The sequence below is a fragment of the Perna viridis genome, chromosome 9, assembly GCF_037379345.1.
Source record: "Perna viridis isolate PV_CMFRI_1.1 ecotype Kerala chromosome 9, ASM3737934v1, whole genome shotgun sequence".
NCBI classification, from domain to species: domain Eukaryota; kingdom Metazoa; phylum Mollusca; class Bivalvia; order Mytilida; family Mytilidae; genus Perna; species Perna viridis.
In genome coordinates, this window is record NC_142453.1 from 13058544 (window position 1) to 13075768 (window position 17225).

Here is a 17225-nt window from a genome sequence, read left to right on the forward strand (position 1 = left end):
ATACAAGTACGGTAAAGCTCACGATGCTTGCTGATATAGGCAATGCCTACTCCATATTAATTGCTAGAACAATAAGTTTTTGAAAAACAATGCATATTTTTAGTATTTGTGCATGAACATGAACTCCATCAAGAAGTTAAATATATATATAAATCCTTGTCTATATGTTACACTAATCAGTGTTCTAGGATTCCTATTTCCCATTACCTGGGGCAAGTGAAATTTGGGTCAGGGAAAGTTAGATACTTAGTTACACCTTCCCGTGGCAAGTTGAAAACTTCATATACTGTAAGGATTTGTTTTGTTAGGAAAGCAATCATTGACTGTGGAAAAATTGATTTATATGGATTTTTCCCGAGGAAACTTCAATTTCTGAAAAATTCTAAAACACTGCTAATATTCACTCTGGCTAAAAGTAAAACTATGTCAATAAGTATATGTACCAACTTAGTCTTCGAACCACATCCAGTTTAATACTGGATTTTGTTGGATTTTATACAGGTAATTAATTTGAATTTGTAATGTAAAATAGACATGTACCGACTGATTCTGTATTATAAAGAATGTCATCGTCGTCATCGTCAAAATCTAAAGAATTCGAATCAGGAACACGTCATTTTTCAATTTTGTTTATCCTGGAAGTAGAATTACAAGCGACCAATTAGAAATAGTACCTAGAAACATATATTGGTACGCTACTTTTTCCTGTTTGTTCTTTGTAGAATAAAATCACCTATATAATTCTGTCCAAAGAACAATTTCTCACTTTTAACGAATCCGAACAATCAAGGGCTATTACATTAGATATCGTGAGACTACAACGATTACAACATGTAAAACATGGTTCTATTTTATCGCTTTTACGCGGAGGCAAAGTTTATTTTGGCAGGTGCTCGGTCCTGTAGACAGCAATGGAAGAAAGGGATAGAAAATGATGAACAAAGTCGTTAATTCAGGAATTATATGGACTTTATTGCAGTATGGACATTAACACAAATGCTAAGAAAAGACCAAGGAAATTGTCTATTGTAAACGATAAGGCAATGGCAAAATTGAATAATAAAAACAAGAAAAAGAAACAACGGAAATCAGCGTCGAAAGGTGATGCCAAAGACAGTGACCCTAGCCCTGATACACTAGAAATTGAAGGAGTTCGTGCTTTAGATCAAACAGGTAACAGCCATCAATTGTTTAATTTCTCTTTAGTCAGTTTATGGTGATTCCAAAATTGAAGAAAAATGAGTCAGACACAGCCTACAACGAAGCATCCCATTATTCCCAGGCATTCCCATTTGAAAATTCAGAAAAAAAAGGTCAAGAAAGGATAGGTAAATGTTTGTCCTTTTAAAAAAAAATCCAGTGTAAACACTGTAAATACTTTATTAGCTCACCTAGCCGAAGGCAAGGCAAGCTATCACTTGGCGTCCATTGTCGTCGCCCATCATTAACAATTTTTCAAAACTCTTCTCCTCTGACACTACTTGACCGATTGGAATTAAACTTGGTATGAATGTGTTTTAGGGTATCCTGCATAGAACTGATATGGGATTTTAGATCCATCAAAAACATGGCCACCATTACTAAAAATAGAACATAGGGCATATCTCTCCAAAACCGTTAGGTTTAGTCAAATTCTTTCAATAGTAGTATTGATCCTTATTATAAGGCCTACAAAAGTCTTCAGGGATAAAAGTTGTCAGACGACTCGTTGTAAGATTTATAGGGTTTGTAAGTCTCATCATGTGACTACGTGGTTTCACAAGAATGGGTCCTAGTTTACCATTCAAATGCATAGTGATTTGTCATTTTCAGGGCTTTGGATTCAGTATATAAAAGCAAAAAATATTTTCGTGTAAAAATACCAATAAAAATGACAAATATCTATTTCCACATGATAAAAAGGTTAAGAAAAGCATAAAATAGAAGATTTTGCATTGTAATACAGCGTTTTGAGATCCTGGAAGTAAACAATAAAATGCAGACCGGTCTTCGGATTTCAATACGTTCTACATCAGAAATTTTGGTAAGGAAAATGAAACTAGAACAAGACTTACAGACTTTATTGTTCTTGAAAGATGATAAAAGGTGTTTTTGATACATTTTGTAGGTAGAAAGAAACTTTCAACTGCTGTAATGATCCTTATCATAAGTCCTACCAAAGTCATCTTGATTCAAAATTTTTGGACAACTTCTTGTTAAATTAATTGCCTTTGAAAAGTAAAATTCAACCAGGTGAGAGATTCAGGCTTCTGGGAGCCTTTTGTTTTTCATGGTTGTTCAATTGTGTGTTTTGATTTTAAACCTGGACTAATAAAAGGTAGTGTTTAAAATGTGTAACTCTTACCCATATTCTGGTGTCATCAGTTCTTGATAGTATAACACTGTTTTTTACCTGTTTGTTGAACTAAATAGTTACAATTTTCAAGTCATTATATGAACTGATGTTTGTTTTTATTTTCCCAGAAGATTGGCGAGATCGCATGTTTACATCGTGAGAAAAACACATATTCGTATGGAGACGTACATGTATTAATGACTTAATGGGTACTATGTCATCAGTTCTTGATAGGGATATGACTTTCTGTATGGAGGGCATGAGAGACATACAGTGATTGGAAAGTGAAAATAAAAAAAAAATAATTCAATGTATTTTTCATTGATATTTAATATTTTCAGAGTCCATATATTACTTCCATATGATATGGTTTAAAATTTTAATCACATTTATATCTTTTAATTTGCTGTGATATGGTGTTCCAAGGATAGGAGTAAAGATATACAAGGTTATTATTTGTATTATTCTTCACAAAAAAGAAATAGGCTTTTCATATTATTGCTATTATATACAATGTATCTCTTAAAACATTGATAATGTCGTGACGTTTTTTAAGAAATAATAAGATACAACCAGTACATTTTTTTTACTGATATAGCCATGCTACCACTTTCAGTAAAAAATTGTTTACATTCAAGATGTGTGTAGGGAGAGGTGGGTGCTTTAAGAATGATTTTTTTTTGCATTTAAGAGAAACTTAAAAGAAATAGGCACTAAATGTTATTGATATATACATACATATATGTACCTTTATACACAACATGCCGTTATCAAAACCCGATAGAAGCGATGAAGTGTTCAGTAGGTAAACTCCTTGTGAATAGACGACACATGTGATTTCGCATTTTATATCAATATGCGCTATAAATAACTATAAAGAACAGATGAATGCACGATACCAACTTTTCCTGTTACCTGAATACTTTTTTGCCAATTTCTTCATTATTACTTGATATTTCCAGTAGAAAATTGAGGTTTTTTTTGTTGGGGTTTAATGTCCGAGCAGCAATATGTCAGCTATATACAGAAGATGAATATGAAATTGATGATAAAATGAACATGAAATGATGAAATGAAAAAAGGATGGGACACAAGGACAATAGGGTCGACAAATTTTGATTGCCACTGGAAATAGGGAGAGGTGGGCAGGGTCGGGCAATTTAGCCTCCTCCGGAAAAATACCACAGGCACAGTAGGGTTCTTTATCGTGCAAGGAATGTGGCATCTTTCCCAACACGGTGCACCACTATGGTTTGCGGTCAGGTTTTCCGTATTATAGCCTGACAACCCCAGCATGTAACACACCAGGGGTACCCCATTACACCACCTGGGGCTCACATCCCAGTTGCTCTGTGGGCAGATCATCCTAGCCCCGGCTAGGGTTCTGAGCACTATTTAGTCGCCTTTTACGACAAGCTTAGCGCTGCTGCAGGCCTATTCTTTTAACACCCGGACCTGCACGGCGCAGTTGAAAATTGAAAATGTTTTTTCCCAAAATTTTATTTTTATTCAATTTTCTGTTTTCAAAAGGTCTAAAGTGTGTAACCCGAAATTCCTGTACCCAATTTCAATGCATATTTGACATTAAAACATTTCTATATAATCATTCTTGTGGATGACCAATTAAAGTTGCAAAAGACTGTTTATACAATTCTATTTTTCATCCTGGATAAGATTGTCTCCATTCTTTGCTGGTACGGGGATTGATGCTAGGTACAATGTATTGTACAGATTTTAAACTCCAACACTTCTTTTTAAAACAAAATTACTGTTAAATCTTTAATAACTTTATCCAAAGTCTAATGTTTCAACCTCTAAATGTTTTCAGAAAAAAGACATAAATTTCTGACAGGATAGTGAGAAATAGTCAATTATTAGTTTGGTAGAATAATTTCCTGTTACACATTTAAAGCCTTTTGAAATCAGAAAACCAATCAAACAAGAAATAATAGAAATACATACAACATTTTCTTTACTATGAATGGATTGAAACATACTTATGCACATCTCATGCAATTTTCAGACCTTAACATTCCTTAATAATGAATATTTTAGCAAAACATTATTTGGGTACAGGGAAAAGTTGGTATGGGTACAGGTTACACATTTTAGACCCTACCATAATAAAACATATTTAATCCCAGTTTTAAATTAATTTAAAGGCTATTTCTCTTAAATTTCCTGACCCATTTCTGCATGCCTGTCTGTTACCTATTCCAGTTTGGCTGAACGTCTATCGTTAGTTTTGCATGCAATGCTTGGTATGATAAAAAACATAATTTAATACTGAGGTTTTCCTTTTTTACTAAAGTGACCAAATATGGTAACCATAATTTACCATACATACATGTATGTACATGTACATGTACACATTGTTTAATAATGTTATTGAGTTTGGAGTTTTGCAGAACTGACTACATATGTTTAATGTATATACATTTGTGTAACAGATCCTTAATATTTATTATACCATTTTTTGACCTTCTCTACCACTTCATGTAACATGTAAGAAGACAAAATGATAAGTAGTAAAATGTGGAAAAATAACTAGAAGATAGAACACTTTTTTCTTTGAAAAAAAAAGGAGTTTGAAATGGACACTGACTGTGACTTCAATAATGTTATGACTTACTTTTTGTACATGTACATGTACATTTGTACTGTACCAGAACTTTAGCTGATAGCCATTTGCACTGGTGACTCGACAAATATGACAGGTTTTCACTTCCTGTTAGACTGAAATCAGACTCTCAAAGACATGAAGGTTTACTTCCTGTAGATTAATGTTATGAATTCTTCCCTCTCTATGGGACAGGTAAAAAACTGTTAGACATGTGAAAAGGATGAGGTCATAAGCTAAGAAGTCAAATTTACAGCTTTTGCATTTTTGAAATGAAGAAAAGTAGTTAAAAATTTCAAAGGTTAAGAATCATTTAGTTTGTTTTCTAAGTTATAAGAAACAGCTGATGAACTTCATTCTGGCTGAAATTCTGGTACATGCATCTTGATTATCAGAACTTTGATATCTACTGCTCTAGCTCTTTGCATGAGTGGTCTTCAAATTCCAGCATTTTATTCACTTTCTGTCAGAGTGAAATCTTTGTTTTTTTAAAGGTTGAACATGTATCAATAGAGTACTATTATGGGGATTTCCTCCTCAACTCACTATAGACTTTAAATTGGTAGTTACTGTCTCTCTGCGTAGTACATTGTATTTAAAGGACTGGTTGGCTTGCAGTCAAAATATTGTTTCTGAGTGGGTGGCATGCCTACCTGCAGGCTGTTGCTTCTGTGTGCTAGCACAATGGAGATCAGGCTCAACTAATTGGACTAGTACAAAGCAAGGTTTGTTCAATTGGTCAATCGTACTTGTTCTGAAATGCATGAAATATATGCCATAGGATGTTTGACCAAAATCAACCAATCAAATCTGTTAAACTTACCATCATGGTACTAAAGGGATGCTTTTTAATGCAACCACATTTAACTGCATAATTTGTCACAATATTAGCTAGTCACACATCAGCGTGTAAATCATGTTTATAGGAAAACCTGGAAAATCAATTACCTACCAGTCTCCACCAAATTGTTTCCACTGAATCTTAAATTTAAAACTCTTTTCTCTTAAATGATGTGTACATGTACCAACCCATAGGAATTTGTTTTCACTGCATAATAATTGTTATTATTGAGATAATGACATACACATTAACCCTCCCAATTTCTGTGGGAGATTCCTGCAAAAGAGACCTTTTTTCAACAATGTAAAAAGTAAAAGTCTAATAGAGCCATGACAGCTTCAATTAGATTTGATAAAATATAGAAGAGTTAACAGCTTCTTAAAAATGATATAACAATGTTATAATTAGATCATGATGTTCATGATGGGCAAATTAATTGTTAATTAAATCAGTAGTGTATGTTTGTTTTAAATTCCACTATATTGACTGTGATGTGTAGTCCAAATTGATTCTGATCAAGTGATCCTCTTTGTTTAACATGATCTTTTGGACAGAAATCTTGGTTTTACTTAAGTCCTTCTTAGATTGTGAATTGGTCTCTAAAAATATCTAACTAAAACTCTGCATATACTCTAAAAAATACCAGTAAAAATAACTACCCTAGAATTTTACTCCTGACTTAAAATGTATTACTACACATACAATGTACCTATTTGAAAATGATATTACATTACAGTAGTCAAAATTCCAATACACAAAAGGAATATGTTCTGAAATATTAATTCATTAGTACAACACATAAATAAACACGGATACAAATTCTGAAATTCAAATAAATAAATAAATAAATAAATATATATATATATATATATATACATCTAGACAAAGAAAGGTAACTCTAACTGATCAAAAAAACAAAATACATGGCCTTTTTAATGTTACCCTTGTTATCAACCTGAGACATCATCCCCATACGGCTGATAACAAGAGCATTATTAAATAGGCCATATATTAATCTGTTTATCACATTTTTATATCAGTAATGAATTATTTACCATGATTTTTCTTTTTAAAGTGTGTGGTCTATTCTGTTGATTCTGTATGTTTTTGTTGCATTTGACTTGTTACAAGAGCAATGTAGCTCTCCAATATGACAGCAGATGATTGTTTATCAGCAATTACCTGATCGTTTTTTTATTGTTCTTGCTGCCTGGTATTTTAACCCATGCTACTGCTGTGATCGGCAAGTTCAATTGACAATGTGTTGTCATATCATCTGTGATGTCGCAGATAAACAGGATTACTTTTTTGAATAGTTGTGTGGGAGTGACGTCAGTAAAGCTCATGAGAGGGCAGATATTGCCCTCTTGAAATGTTATAGCCTTAGGGGCAGATAACATACAGAAAAAAAAAGCCTTTATTAATTACATTTTTACGCAAAATCAAAGTTATTTCAATGAAATATTAAGTAAATATCTTTACATACTTGAAAAACAAAACAACTAAGAAACATATAAAATGAATAATGAATACATAGAAGTAGAATAGTAAAGTGGAAGCTTCAAATTTTTTTTTCAAAATACCTGTGAAGTTGATTTTTTGTTAATTATAAAATGATTTCAAGTCCAATTATTTTTAGATCACTTGGCCAAAGGCCATGTGAGCTATTGCCTTCACTTGGTGTGTGTCCTCATCGCAATTAACAATTTTTCAAAACTTTTCTCCTCTGACACTACTTGACTAAATGAAACCAAACTTGGTATGAATGTTCCTTTGGGTATCCTGCATAGAACTGATTTGGAAATTTTTGATCCATCAAAAACATGGCTGCTGTTACTAAAAATAGAATTTAGGGGTCAGACAGTAGTTTTTCGCTTATTATATCTCCAAATTTTGGAGTCCAAAACAGTTAGATTTAGCCAATTCTTTCAATTGCTGAAATGATCCTTATTATAAAGTCTACAATAGTCTCCAAGGGATCAAGTTGTCAGGTGACTCCTAGTAAGAGTTGTTGTTCTTGTAAGGTGCAAAAATTTATTTACAGTTTCTAGCCAATATCTTGAAAACTATAATAGATATAAAGAAACTCTCAGTTGCTGAAATGATCTGCATGGTAAGTCCTACAAATTGTTTTGACAACTCTTTGTTCAATTTATTGTCCTTGAAAGACAAGTTGGGTTTTTAAGTCTTGAATTTTATAATATTATTTAAGGCTTGATCTTTGTAAAGTGTTTATAAAGTTCTGTTTGTTCAAACTTTAGTCCTATAACTTCAGGAATGATTTAAATACGAACAAGTTTGATGAATAATATTAAAAATATTGAAAGTGATTTAAATCAGTTTGCCTATTTGATATGTTCCTTTGATACATTCTTTTGATAAACACATGTATTTCTGTTTATGTTGATAGGGAATAAAATACTAAACAAATATTCAGAATGACTTTCGTCAAGATAACAAACAGTTTCTCTTTTTACAATGTTTCAAATATATTGAGTATGGTGATTTCTTGGTGGAGATCTATTGGTGTGTAATTTGAGCTACCCCAAATGATTTATCTGAATATTAAAGTTCTAAGCCCTTTTGTAACTCTTTTGACCTGGAACTTTCCCTTGTGAGAGAGAAATTAGATATAAGTCTATTCTTTAAATATGTGACATTTGATCTTATGAGGGGGGTTGCTGTTCACTAGGATTAATTATTAGAAGCAAATATTTTGACAAGGACTAGGACCACCCCACATATTTTGCTTCTGTTCATTGTGGATATATTCAAAACAGTCTCTTGTAAGAATTTTCATATTTATTGTTGTAAGTATAACAATTTCAGATTTTTTTATGTACAGTACATGTACAAATGTCCCTGGATTACATTCTTTTGATTTCTGTTAGAATCTTGGTTCCTTTGATTACTAAGTAAAATGTCTTTATCGGTTTTCATATACTATAAACCATAAACTTAAACATGATATTATCACTGGTGCAAATGTACATGTATTATATGTATAACAATTGATTTTATATTAGACCACTTATTGGATATAATAATTTTGAGACTGTATTTCAAAAACATATTTTTGTTTTAATATGTTTACTACATGAAGTTCAGTTAAGAAGTTTGAAAAATATATTTTTCATCATACATGCCATTATCTGTAGCTTCTGTATGAAATATTAATGTACATGATGTGTATGAATTTAGACTTCTTTGAAATGTTATTTCAAGAGAGGGCACTTATTAGGAGCAAAACCTTACACAAGTAAATGAAAGTATCTTGCAGTGAATTTTATTGAGATTGTGCTTGTGTGTTTACCTTATTTATTCAAACTTATGATTTGAAATTGTTATTGGTCATATACATGTAACATAAGGTCAGAATTAAAATGAAAATACATTTAGCATGTACAAATGTACTAGAAAGCACATAATATAGATGTATGTACACAAGGGGTATCATTTTTGGAGGTACATGTACATGTATGCACAAAGATGTTCCATAGGTCTATAGGGTAATATCTTCCCTTAAGTTTCTGCTTTATCATACACAATTGTCTTAACATAATTTGTATGACTTGACACAATTTTACACAACAAAACACAGTCTGAAATATATGGCCTTACTAAAGTTAACTTGATAGACTAGGTTAAATCTTCTTACAATTGATGATTTAAATCTTATGAATTAGTAAGATGGTAAATTTAGATAAGCTTAATGTTGAGGGTTCTGAAGGAACTATATGTTTTGCACTCACTCTGAAATGCCAATTTTTTTCTTTTTCTTTTTTTGGCATCTGAGGTCAATTTACACTACTACTAAAGACTAATTTTAATCTTAGGATGAAAAATGTCTGGATGTATCCAACTGCCCCTACAATTAGATATGAATAAGTTTCTACATTGCTGACATTTGACTAAGCATTTTTTTACATATATTTAGGAAAATTTGGTCAAGTCATCTAAGAAAATTGGCAGTAATAGCTAGTTGGCTACATTTGTTTTTTTTAATCTCATACAACATTAGTTTAAGAATAGCACTGTATGAGTCCTCAGTATGTGTTACATTTTAACTATCTGAAAGCTGACTTTGAGATATACAATGTAGGTAGCGTGCATACTTTAAATGACTGAATATTTTGTTTGGAGTTGTCACAGACCTAAAATTTTTTTTGGTTCCTCCTGCCTTTTGTTTCCATGAAATCCTGATTTTTCACAAATTGTACGCCTGGTCCCTAGATTGCTCTTGCTTCTCTGTGATTGCCCTTTAATTGAGATCATAATATGATATATGCCACCCTTTACCTTAAATCTTGGATCCTCCTCTTAACAACAATGAAACTGTTTTTATGTAGCCGCACAATAATTTGTCAAATAAATTTGAAATATTTAATATTTTAAATATAGTTGATTTGATAGCCTATGGATGTAGATTTAAGGGAAATAGCTCTTAATTACTTTAAACAGTACAATGTGGTTGTCGGTGATAATGTATTAAATTCAACTGTAGCTCTATTGATTCTTGCCCAATAGTGCTTGATGTTCCGACCAATTTAATCCTTTTAAATCAGCCTTAAAATCTTTTGTTATAATTATGTTCTGTTTTATACAAGGTGAAATTTAAACCATTATGGATTAATGCATGTAAAAGCATTTAAATCCATATCTTTTAATTTTTATTAAAATGCAACTGTTATTTTACACTATAATTTACTTGGATACACATCAACTCTATTAATGTCTATGTTTTAAGTGGTAAAAAATGAAATGGAAGTTTACACATCTATAAATTGATGAAGTTTACAATTGCCTTCAGAGTAAGATATCTTTTAATCTTGTTTCATTTGATAGAAATTATTTATATTTGATTTTAGAATGAGTTATGGAAAATTAATTACAAGTACATTTGAATTTAAAATGAGTGATGGTTAGCAGAGTGAATGAAGTATTATATCTTTATTTGGTTTTATTGAGAAAAAAAAACTGTCAAAAAATCTGAAATTATTATATAGATGTATTTTTCCCAATGTAAAGAATCTTGTTAATTCATATATTCAAAATAATTTCTGTACTTTCTTCAGCCATAATGTCACCATACAAATATAAATCCGCCAGTCACAAAAATTTTATGTTGAAAACATTGAAAAATTGTGGAGAAAATCTATATACTAGTAATGAATTGGATAATCAATTTGCTGTTGTGAATAAACATAATTACTCTTGCCCTGAACACTTGAAGAATTGACCTAAGACAAAATTTATGGTGTTAAATCTGGGTGTTCTTTTGGCACCTGTGCTTATATTTTTGTTATTCACTATTTCTAATTAATTAACCTGTTAATACAATGCATCACTATTTACATAGACAAAGGATGGTAATGACTCATTGATTTGTTACTAATATTCATTTTTTTGTCTAATAGTAGGTTATGAATCTGATTCATCTACACAAGGGCAAAGAGAAAAACCTCTTGATGGGACAAAGAATGAAGAAAAAGCACAGGACCTAAAACAGGATCGTAAGAAAATAGTACCTCCCTTGTCTCCAGCCACTGTAAATTCAATATCAGACTCAATGACAAATATGCAAGTAACATCTAAATCAAAAACTGTGTCTTCCAAAGGGTCCAAGAGCAAAAGTAAAACAGGGACTCAAACTGGTGCTAAAAACTCGAGAAAGACGTCACTTATTGACCAGAAGAAAGGAGTGGGTAAAAATGAACTTAGATCAAATGCAGAAAGTTTGCGATGGGAAAATGCTCTCACTGATAGTGAAGAAGAAAAGGAGAGAATTCAGCTCTATAAAATGAATCGTAGGAAAAGGTATTTAGCATTTGCTCAGGAAAAGGGTTTAGGTTGGACTTCCAAGTATCAAAGTAATGGTTCTCCATTGTCTGAGGATTCTGGAATAGAGACAAAAGAAACTGAACAGCTTGTTACAATACATGATACTCGCTCTGTAGGAATTAGTGACTTTAGTTCATTAAAACAGCTTGCACCTAGTCATACAATGACATCAAGTAATATGGTGGAATGTTAATATTTCATTATTTATTTTTATTGCTCTGTGTAATTATTCAGAAAAACATTGAATCTCATGGTATATCCTAAGATCCTTGCCTTGTTAATTCTAATGTCTTCTAAAGAGAATCACTTCAGGGAAAAGTTTTCCATTCTTTAATACATGTATTTATATTGGTAAAGTGTATATTTTAATGCATGAATATATTTTAATAGTATCTGTTCAGACTTAAAGAAAGAATTCTGTTTTTATTTCTAGAAGAAGAAAAAAAAATGGAATAAAAGTTTGATCAATGATGAAATCAGTTTCCTATAATAATTGATCAGACATAAAACAGTCTTCAACCTATAAGTTTATGTACTAAAGACCTTAGAATTTTTAAAATATACAGTACAAATGTATGACCTACCTAAAAATATTGTTTAGATCTTTTAAAAGAGCTATATGCTTTTAAAATTGTTTTACATTTCATGTGTAATTCCTTTTATTTTGGGTTATGACATTTCTGTATAAGGTGGCTTATATTTAATAAAAACAATAACATTTAGATTTTAATTCATTCATCAAAGTGTGATATATGTAAACATGTATATTCAGCATTTATTTATTTATTTATTTATTTATTTTGTTTGTTTTTACTTGATCTTAATGTGACTGCCATTCTGTAAGAAGTGTTGAAATAAGTATTAGTACACATGTATATCAAATGTTGCTTTTTGATGGCTCCTGACACAAAAGACAACTTATATTATATTTCATGGAACAGATTGAAGTTTTTATGTAAAGATTTCCTTGAAAATTGAAAAAAAAAACAAGAGTTGAAAAACCAGTTGTCACCTACATTAGATGTTCATGAATTTCTGATTAATATAGAAACATGTATTGGCCAAATATTTTTATTTAGACAACTCAGTTTATTGGAGCCAATATAAAATCATTGCATTAAATAGACTGTTTCTCATTTGTGCTGCCAAAATGAAAGATAGTTACATGTAGGTATTAAATCATTACACTGTAAAATGTTATGTTTGATTTAATGTACCTCTTAATTATGTTTCCCTTTACTTAAGTACCAGTCTGTTACAAAGTCAGATACTGTCTATGGTGGAAGTGATTCATTATGTATAAAAACTCATCAAACAAACAATGTTTTTTTTGGTCCAGGGTAGGATACAGGAGTTCAAGAACAGGAGGATGTCTTGTAACACTTCAGTAATTTTCTTTCATTTTAATCACTTTGCTTGAAAAATATGAGGGCAGGCCTAGCCTTGATCGGCCTTTTAGATTTTTATGTATCAAGATTTTTCTTTGTGTATTCAGATCTCAATTTTCCAAAAAACCATTCATACAGCTACCATTTCAAGCAACCATTTATCGAAACAATAACTCTTGCCAGTGTTAATTTCAGACACAACCTATTTGATAAGGGCCTATCCACGAAAAGCAGCAGTTGCCCTATAGTGATCACCTTGTCTGTCTGTCCATCACAAACTCCTGTCCAGGCTGTAACTTTTTTTGTCTTTCAATGTAGACTTTTGATATCTGGCATATGGGTAGATCTTCTGAAGACAATGTGTTGGATACCATGAATAGTGGCCTATGGCCTTTGAACTTTGACCTCAAGGTCAAATTCCTGTTTTTCTGTGACAAACTTTTGTTCGGACTGTATCTTTTTTGTTTTTCAGTGTGGGCTTTTGATATTTGGCATGTGGTAGATCATCTAAAGATGATATGTTGCTTACCATGGATAGTGGCCTATAACCTTTTACTTTGACTTAAAGGTCAAATTCCTGTATTTTGGGTGACAACCTTGTGTTTGGGCTGTAACTTTTTTGTTTTTCAAGGAGAGCTTTTGATGTTTGGTGTGTGGGTAGATCACTTCAAGACAATGTGTCATGTACCATGGATAGTGGACTATGACCTCGAACATTGACCTTAAGGCATACAATGTATATGGCTTATTTGCCACGGCAGGGCCCACAGTGATGTATTCCATCTTAATATATAGTTTTTATATTAAAAAAAGTGCATTTACTGTCACAACTACATGACAAACTAAACTGATCATATGGCTTCTTTAAGAATTATGAATTGAAGTGACTTTGGTGGGTTTTTGTCATGCATGAATCACATTCTGTCTGATTTTTATTGAGACTGCTACTTAGGTTATTGGGTTGTATAAATGACAAGAGTTTTATATCTGATATGTGTATTTGTTTTTTGGTGAACAATGATGTAGGTGAGATTTTTTTATTGATACATGTACTGTCTTAAAGTATGTTAAACTTACTATCAACAGTTTTTGTCTTTGTATTTTAATTCAATATGCTCAACTGTTGAAAACTTCAACCAAAGATCTGTTCTAATTAATGATATCACAGATTACTTTAAAATGTATTTGTTTTTTGTATTTAAACAAAAAAAAGTTTGTGGTGAGCAATTTTGAATATTCTTTCAGAAGTTGGCTGATAATTTACAGGAATGATGTACTTGTAAAATGTTTTTTTTGTACTTGGACCCATGATCTTTCAAGTTCATTATCTGATTTCTGTTGTAAGCTAGAAACACTATTCAAGTTCTCCAAAGGCTATCATCTGAGATTACAGTACCAGCTTGCACAATACAATGATCAAATTAATGTCACTGTTGGGGAGAACAAGAATACTGACATTTTTTAATGTTACTCAAAAGTTATTCTATATTCATGAAGACATACTAATTAACCCTTTCATAAACTAAAGTATACTATATGGTATGGGTATATGATACCCACTTCATTGAAGTAGTATATTTGTCATTTCAGGTGACTCCAGGTGTGGAAAATTACTCACCACTTAATGAAGGCTCATGGACTGCATTTGGCTGTTGTATTGGTTTGGTAGGGTTGCCTCTTTGACATATTCCTGGTTTCAAATTTCTTTTTTATTCATTATGTTTGTTTGAATGGGGATTTTATAATGTTATTATTACATAATACACACCTTGTATTTACAAAATACATTTAAATGGAGTAAGTGAACAGGTTGTTTTGTTTTTTTAGTAGAGGAAAAATTTATAATTGGACAAAAGAGAAAAAGTTAAATTGTTCTGTTAGTGTACCAGTATCCTCTTTTTTGTACTATTTATGTACTAGTTTCTTTCTCTTTCTGACATAGTATGTATGATTTTAGATTAAAAAAAAATAGAGTCAAAGAATCAACAGCCATATGTATCATTCAACTTGAACTAATTACATTTATTGATGAGATGCTTCTGTATTTGTGCCTTATATCAGGACCAAAAGGGAGTTGGTTTTATATTATATTTTTTTAAAGTTAAAAATGCATTAAAGATTTAAAACCTTATTCTTGTATTGATCTGAAAATATTAGTTATAAAACAGCCATCTATATTCTTGACAATACCATATTGTCCCCTTTAGTTTCTGAATAGCCAAATAGACCATTTTGGATCTTCCTCACTGTCTGTGGCATTTCCCGTTTTCATGCAAATAAACTAAGGAGCCTGTGTAACAAACAAGAAAATATGTACGCTGTAGTTTAAGTTTCAAAGTACTTTATACTACAAAACAAGTATATGTGAAGTGTACCTGGTCTTTGTTTAACTCTCGTTTATTTCTTTAACGGTTTATACATCATAATGAATCAAGCAAGTTAAAGGAAATTCAGAAGCAAAAGGCAGGTATTTTGAGATATGTATGGAAAAAGTGTCGGTAGCTTAGATTTCTAACTAGAATTACCGTGAGTAAAACTCTAAAAGGATACCCGCCGGTCAAATATTTTTTTATGCAGGCTTGATCTGAGGCATAAAGACGATGGGTAAAAACCAAATTAACTAATTGATATCGCGTAGGCAGTAGTCAAAAGGAAATGGCAAATTCTATGAAAATCCCTTGAATTTAAATTTATTTCAGCAAATATTGTAAAAATTTGCTTTTCATTATATTCCATGAATCCTGATATGACCTGGTAGGTGGAAGAAAAAACGGCGCAAGATTTTTGCAATTCATTGTTTTGCAAAATTAAAGTATCTCGAGTTAACAGATATGAACAATAAAAAATTGAAAATAAAAAAAAAAACACTAAAAACAATTAAAAAAAATAATAAAAAGACACGAACTTCAGAGTAGGTCTTGAACTTTGTGGGGAATGTGCTTTAAGTTCAAGACATGAAAATCCATCATCTATAATCCATTTGTCAGAAACAGATTTTTTTCAAGAAGATATAGATATCAGAATTAAAACAAATTTAGGTTATCTATGGATGTTTGAAATTAAAGAATCTAGCCTATTTAACTTTTTTTGTCTTCCACAAGATTTTAAAGGAAATCCGATTTAAAATCGGCTAGTACAGGGACGCGATTTGTGCCCATTAGAATGCCGATATTTGTAAAAAAAAAACAAAAAACAAAAAACAAAAAAAAACAAAAAAAAAAAAACTGTCCCTTCGAAAATGTTAAATATGTTGTCGAGAAGAAACTCTAGCATACTAATCACCTGTAGCTCGGTGTAGCATCTTTTGTCTTTTGTTTTGTGAAATACGTAGAATTGTAGTTTAAAACAACGAATTTGTGATAATTGCCATTCTTTCAGTTAAATGTTTGTATATAATGTTGAAAATTTAAAACGTTTTAAGCAAGATTTAAGATTATCTAAAGGAGTTTTTTTTTCAGAATCCCCATGTGATTAATACCACTTTACGAGTAAACAGTTTCACAGTATTTTTGTTGTCTTTCCTACAATGCAGACAGAATCTTAGTGAGTCGTACAGTAACTTAGATGTTGGAAAATGGAAGAGCGTGTCTTCAAAATATATTCATATAATTTTCTTCTCTATATAATATGGAAATAACATAAGATAAGTTTACTGGAATAATTCAAAAGATCGTCTCAGAAATTACGATTTTCTACAATTTGCAATTTCGTCACAAAATGAAAATTCGAATGAATGTTGCGTATCAAATAAAAAACTTAATAATCATATTCTTCCTGTTTCAGCATAAAACATTAAAAGTTAAACTTTATGTGTCTTCGGTTAATAAAACATACACTACATGTATATTGCCGGAAAATATAAAGATTATTTGACAAACTTTAGGAATAGCAGGGGAGGATCCAGACACTTGGAAAAAGAAGGATGCCAGTCGGAGTTCCTCAGAAAAGGAAGGTGCTAGGACATCATTTGCCATCTTTTGTCAATTTTACACATGAAAAGAGCCTGAATAGCTCACCTGACAAACCATACCCTATTAAATAAGACGTAAGAAAGGCGTCTTGCTTTGTTACCACGTTTGACAAAAAATTGCTGAAAATGAGCATACATTGAAGAATCAAAAGAGTACCTAAGGCACTGTGAAATGTTGGAAATGCAATTAAATAACCTCTGGAAAAAATTTTTGCAGGAGTCCTCCTATG

General features: G+C 31.4%; 2 protein-coding genes across 4 annotated transcripts in view; one reads left to right on the plus strand and one right to left on the minus strand.

Annotated features, from left to right (window-relative positions):
* LOC148606841 (exonuclease V-like) overlaps positions 1 to 5105 on the minus strand; it is a 17980-nt gene extending 12875 nt beyond the window's left edge. Inside the window, exon 1 of one of the 2 annotated variants that reach the window (XM_088544018.1) lies at positions 4968 to 5105. The gene's annotated coding sequence lies outside the window, so the exon portion shown is untranslated. Of the gene's footprint in view, positions 1 to 540; positions 659 to 4967 lie in introns of those variants that run through there. The other variant, XM_088544017.1, reaches the window with a different exon arrangement.
* On the plus strand, positions 862 to 15156 carry LOC148606842 (uncharacterized). Of its 2 annotated transcripts, none has more exons than XM_088544021.1 (2): positions 862 to 1173; positions 11217 to 15156. In XM_088544021.1, the coding sequence occupies exons 1-2, from the start codon at positions 981 to 983 to the stop codon at positions 11828 to 11830; spliced, it is 807 nt and encodes a 268-aa protein (XP_088400147.1). In that variant the 5' UTR covers positions 862 to 980; the 3' UTR covers positions 11831 to 15156. The 2 variants fall into 2 exon arrangements, with proteins under 2 accessions (XP_088400147.1, XP_088400145.1); XM_088544019.1 differs by having other exon boundaries at positions 865 to 1173; positions 11214 to 15156.
* The last annotated feature ends 2069 nt before the right edge of the window (positions 15157 to 17225 follow it).

What these genes read in the sequence shown, in the direction of transcription:
- LOC148606842 (XM_088544019.1), top strand. Translation starts at nt 981, where the DNA reads ATGGACATTAACACAAATGCTAAGAAAAGACCAAGGAAATTGTCTATT. An exon ending in TCGTGCTTTAGATCAAACAG is followed by an intron (nt 1,174 to 11,213) that starts GTAACAGCCATC and finishes TTTGTCTAATAG; the next exon opens with TAGGTTATGAATCTGATTCA.